The sequence below is a fragment of the Dromiciops gliroides genome, chromosome 1 (genome assembly GCF_019393635.1).
Source record: "Dromiciops gliroides isolate mDroGli1 chromosome 1, mDroGli1.pri, whole genome shotgun sequence".
Classification (NCBI taxonomy): domain Eukaryota; kingdom Metazoa; phylum Chordata; class Mammalia; order Microbiotheria; family Microbiotheriidae; genus Dromiciops; species Dromiciops gliroides.
Window position 1 is genome coordinate 62,632,010 of NC_057861.1, and position 6,000 is coordinate 62,638,009.

General features: G+C 42.1%; 1 protein-coding gene across 2 annotated transcripts in view; it reads left to right on the plus strand.

Moving 5' to 3' along the window:
- The window catches only part of FZR1 (fizzy and cell division cycle 20 related 1), a 99,649-nt gene extending 94,121 nt beyond the window's left edge, over positions 1–5,528 (plus strand). For both annotated transcript variants that reach the window (XM_043967748.1, XM_043967742.1), the window contains exon 14: positions 1,878–5,528. In XM_043967748.1, the coding sequence (XP_043823683.1) occupies positions 1,878–1,919 (42 nt within the window). In that variant the 3' untranslated portion in view covers positions 1,920–5,528. The remainder of the gene's footprint in view (positions 1–1,877) is intronic.
- The last annotated feature ends 472 nt before the right edge of the window (positions 5,529–6,000 follow it).

Here is a 6,000-nt window from a genome sequence, read left to right on the forward strand (position 1 = left end):
CTGAGCATCATGAAGCAAAGATGGGGTCATGGAAACCCCAAATCACAATCAGTTCCTTACACAGGTCAACAAATATCTGTTTCAGTTTACTCCTTAGCAAGGAGTTCTTACTGTTACTGGATGATTTTTCACCTGATGGTACCTATAGAAACATGTTATCCATTGGATGACAGGAAACTGCTTCTTCCAAGGTCCCTGTTCTTTCTGAAAAATCTTGCATCTGTTTCTTGGTTCCAAATGTTAGGCTCTCCTGCTTCCCTTTCTGTAGCATTCTTCTACCTTCTCACCTCCTCACATCTGCTTCTTTGTTTTCACATTGAAGCCCCTCCATTTTTTTAAGGGATTCTTCATTCTTCTTGCCAGACTGGGAAGTGGAGCAGTGTCCGCAAACTCCTTTCCCTTTCTTCTTGGTGGAGAACTGCCTGCACCTAGAGCTTGACTAGCCCGAATAGAAACATTGCACACCATGGAGCTCACAGAACAATTCTCTCCGACTTTCATTTGAACTAGGAAGTGAGAGCTTTTAGTCTTTGTCATTTTTGTTAGTAACTTTCCTGGAGGACTGATTTTTTTTTTCAACTTTTGAGTCCTTTGAGTGGCTTTGGGAAAGTAGAACTCCAAGGGCCTACCACTGGGAAATAAGGAGGAAATTCTTCCCCTTCTTCATCCTACAAGTTTGTCCTTGTAGTTAAGAATATTGATCTATTTCCCCTTAAGCCCTAGGTTTTAGGCTGCTGATCTCTCCCTCCCTGTCTGACTATACAGTCAGCATGTGGCTACCATTCATAGAGGAATAGATGTTAGCTAGAAGGGAGTTTAGAGTTCATCTAATCCAAACTTTATTTTATAGAAGAAGAAATTGGTGCATATCCTGAGTTTGTCACAGTGCTTTTAGCTGTCAAGTCTTCTGGCTTTAGGTCCAGTGCTCTCTTCTATCCTACTGCTTTATTATTTTTTCTTGTGGTTGACTAGACCAACAAGGGTACATGTCCTTCAGAATCATCCCCTTTGCTCTAGATAATCTCTTATTATACATTTACCTGATGAATCATATGGTTTCATGAGGTCCTTTCCATCTTTGAGGTTCTAGCATTTTGCTTTTTTGCATTTTCCCCTGCCTAAAACACTCTAGTGAAAAAGTTACGGCTATAATTGAATAAATTGGTTCTTCTGCTATAAAGTTACTGGGTTACCATCTGGGATAGTAAAAAATAAGGACAGAGTTACTGTCTGAGATTAAGGAGGGTAAGGTTATATGTGGGAAGAGATTGAAACAAGAGACTTAAACATTAATTGGATGGTCTAGCTAACGTCTAAAATCCAATCCAACTCTTAACATTCTTGAATTCATTTCCAGATCTATCACTAACTAGCTATGTGACCTTGAACTTAGTAACTGTAAATAATTTTGCCTCTCTAGAGGCTCCATTTCCTCATTTGTGAAATGAGGACAATAATGCCTGCTTTGCCACTTTCCTGGAAATTATGTGAGATATAATGGGAGTTTCAGGCCATACAGATTAGAAAGCACTATACAGATGTACATAAGATTGTAAGGTCTAAAAGAAATAATTTCTTCATGAATAGGAAACTGCCTAGAAAAGTAGCAAGCTATATATATGTATATATATCCTTGAATCCCTGCATTGGAGAGGACTTCAGAGGTCATCTGATCTCTTTCTTAGATTCTTCTCTTATCCTCAACCCCCTCTCTGCCTGAAGATGTTGGACTACTATTTGAAGCAGCTCCTTTTATTGTTGGACAACTCCAGTTGTCTGAAAGTTCCTGCTTACTTTAAGCCTAAATGTGTTTCATTGATGCTTAACAAATGCTTATTATTGCTAGTTCATCATCCTTTTCTCCTCTTTATTTTTAGGAATCTGTATCTGTCCTAAATCTCTTCACTAGAATCCGGTAACTCCCCAAGCCCGCACACCAGGACCACACTACGTTGTACAGGGAAAAACCACTAATCAACGTGCATGGAACCCCAATTATCAGCCGAAAGATAAAAGGGGTAGGGCGGGTAGGTGGACCTGGAGAAACCATCAAGATTCTTATTAAATACCTGATTGTGAGCTCTGTTGAACAGTATTTGGGAAGGGGACAAAGGTTGGGGTTACCACTCTGATTTTAGGAGGAGCCCCTTCTTCACAAAGGGCAAACAGAAGAGAACCAAACTGGGCAGCATCGGTGTTTCACACACCAGACAAGATTGGTGTCACCAGGACCAGTTCAGCTTGAGAACAAGGTTACCTCTTCTGCTGCATCATCTCTGGGAGGAGAGGAACAAACTTAATTCCTTTTTTGTCATTGTTGTAGTCTGGGGAAAATGGGAACTGGGGGTCGGGGAAAAGTCAGGCTGCATGTGACTTTAAAGTCATGGCAGTCCCACACCCCTCTGTTTAAATGGGCTGCTCTAGAAGCCAAGGCCTTTTGGGGCCAAACTTTCTCATGTAAAATGGGACAGGAATTAGGAAGCAGTAACCTTTCAAGGGACTCACAGCCCCCAGAAGGTGCCAAAGCTAGGAATGACCATCCAGAAGGAGAGTGAAATGCCGTACTACGTGTTCTCCAGTGCATGCCACACACTCTGAACTGTAAATCCAAAAGGCCAAACAGCTCTACTGTACTTCGGTGTGGCGATTTGTGTAGGTGGGACAGCTTAGACTGGCAGATTTCACCATCCAGCTTAAAACAAAACGGTGACATCCAGCACTTAAACTGTTTAGGGTTTAACAGCCACCAAGGCCTCCATGGATACAGCAGAAGAAAGGATTTCATTGCAGCTCAATTAAAATGACTTTTTAAGGAAACAATATCATTGAGAATGTGACCCATTCAAAACTCATCTCTCTCTGTCTTAGCCTTATGGGGAGAAATGACCAGCGTGTGAAAGTTCCAGCAGAACTGAGGAATGTTTGGTCTACCAGATTTACTGCCACGCAGGTCATAGCACCAACATGGGTCAAAAAAAGGGTGGGGGGTTGGTTGGTTGGTGTTTTTTTTTTGCTATGTTTTTTTTTTAAAGGATGAGGTAATATTGGGTTGGATTTGCTATCAAAGAAAACAAGTTATTTCAAATTCTCATTCTTTTGAATGGAAAAAGAAAGGGCATCATGTGTTTATGAATCTGGACACCAGCTTTTTTTTATCTTTATTAGATCAAAGCTCTTCAGAAAAGCATTTTTACTTTTCAGAGTGAAATCTTAATTCTTTTGTTTCCTACTGGACAAGTGGGGTTCTTGGTGCTTTGAGTGGTACAGTGTGGGGAGCCTTGGGAAGGGCAGTTTATGTGTCTTCTAGCTTAAAGAAAGTAAACATTGCTTCCTCCCTGCAGTCCTTTATTCCTATCTATGTGCTAATCCTCAATCCTGCTGTACATTTTGCCTTCATCCCTGTTTCCTTTCCCCACTAACTGGATGTCAGTCTGTTCTGTCTTTTGTTTTCCTTGTTTTGGTTGTTCTTTTCAGTAGACTCTACCCTACCATGTGGAATATGTGGGTTCTGAGTAAAGAAGTCAGTCAGGACAATCTGGGATTAACAACTCCTGCATAATGACCCCAATGAACAGCAGTCTCCTTAAGAATTGGACAGTTTAGACCTGACAAACTGTAGTTAATGTGTGTTCCTTAGAACTTTTGGCAAGATGATCTTTGAAGCCCAGTGCCTGGCTCTTCCTCCACCCCTAACCCTTTTGACAGTTCTTTGGCCAATCTAGGTGAGCCTGTTGTAGCCTTAAGAGCTGTTGAAGCCAAACTACCATTTGAGCCTTTCAGTCTTTTGCCTTCCCCTTCCATGCCCTCTCATATCTACCTTTTAAGCTGGAATGACATGGCCTAGACTTCTGTGACTCATTAGCAGCCTGTCACAGCAGTTCCTACCTCAGAGGTTTAAGCCAGTGAAGGCCTGTTCTTGGAGTAGGAAAGAGCACTGAGCCTGGGTGGGGAAAGATTGGGGAAAGGCAACTGATTGAAGTCCCGGAACAGACATTGTGCCTTTCGTGCTGGTCACTTGTAAGGACCATCCCCACCCCTGCCCTGAACTGCAGAGTACTTTGAAAACCCCAGGTTGAAAAAAAAATGGGAGAAAAAAGAAAGCCATCCAGTCCCTCGAGGGTGCAGATGCTCCACTACCCAGCCGTGCCATTGGAAAGATTGTGACTGGGCAACCGGAAACATTCTCTATTGAGTAGAACTGGTAGGAGACAACACTGAGGCGGAGAAAAAGATGAGTTTTGCCAACAAGCCAAGGTTTCCTTGGCTTCCTCACTTGAGAGAGAATCCCTGATGCCTTAGGTTACAGTTGAAATGCCCAACCAGGCCTCACCTTTCTCTTAGGTCTACACTGTGTAGCTTCTAAGCTAAAAAGAGAATACTCAAAGCACAGGTGAGAATTTTATTTGGATTTATTGGAAAACTCTGCTTTTTGAAATAATGTTTCCTTTGCTCTGTGACTTTCCTTGAGCCCTCCCATATGTGTGTCTATGTGTGTATATACGTATTTGTTTGTGGTGGGTTTTTTGGTTTGTTTCAGGTGTTGAAAATCAATTCATGATTTTCATAAAACTCAGCCTCAGAAGAGCATGAGGAGGATAATAAAGGGGAATAACCAGCCAAGTCTCCAGAGTTTTCCAGGTTGTTCTTTTAGTGGCCAATGAATGTGCACATTATTTTCATGCCTCTTAAAATTTTTATTTTTAAAATCAAATGTGATTAAGCTGGACAGTTGAGAAATGGAATTTCATCCCACACCTAACTAGAGGCAGAAAGAGCATCTTCCCAATGGAATTAATCTCTCACCCAAGCCTCACAGCTTTGGGAAGAAAGGCCATTGAAGCCTGTAAGTTCTGTTCTAGGCCCAGTTGTCATTCATAGTTGAGAATCCTTAGGGAAGTTTATCTGACTGCCCAGGGGCACCAAAGAGACTTTGCTGGGAGAAGAAATATGTGTGTGTATATATGTGTGTGTGTGTGCGCGTGCGTGTGTGTGTGTGTATATACATATATATATATATATTTTAGTTTTTGTTTTGTTTTGTTTTTTTTCAATGATAAAACCAACTCCCGCCTTGTCCCCGTCCCCTGCCCTGTGCAGTTGCCAAAGGAATTCAACAGGTTCAGGGAACTGCCCTCAGAAAAGGTATCTCACTGGTTACATGTATGTTTGGGGGCGGGAGGGGGAGCTGTATGCATGCCTAGATCTGTGCATAGAATCTTGTGTCATTGATTGTGCGAAACAATTGGCTGTCCAGTGTCTGCTGAAATCAACTTGTAAATGAGACATCAAAAAAGTGAAATATTGTATTTTCCATGTATGATCTGTGACATTACTAAAGTTGTACAGTTTTGAGGTGGTTTGGGGAAGAATGGGGAATTTCTTCCCCCAGAATTTATACCGGCCAGTCCATAGAGCGGGAGGCTTGTCCCACATGTTGCATCAAAAGGTGGAGAGTATATATTGAGAGAACAGTGTAAGTTTTTCATGTAAAGCAATGTAACTGGCATTAAACAAGTTGTAACTTTAAATTTGACCCTGTCTCTTTGTCAGAAGCTTGACATGTGAATCCTATCACCCTGACACTTCCATGACACTGACTCCTTGTCCCCAGCCTTCCTCATTTCTGGGTGGCCCTCAGCAGTTAAGATGGGCTGGCAGCCTTAATGCAAAGGTAATACTGTCCTCTCAGGCAGTATGCCCTGGGTTCCTAGCTCCTTCATCTTTGACCACCAGTGGTCATCTAGTCCAAATCTTGTCTCCAGCAAAGTTATACACTTCAGTCCAGATGTTTCCAGGAGAAATCTGTCCTTTTTTTTTTTTTTTTTGGTAGGGCAATGAGAGTTAAGTGATTTGTCCAGGGTCACACAGCTAGCAAGTGTCAAGTGTCTAAAGCCAGATTTGAACTCAGGTCCTCCTGAATCCAGGGCCAGTGCTTTGTCTACTGCACCACTTAGCTGCCCCCAAATCTGTCCCTTTTAATCCAGTTATTTATTGAGGAAG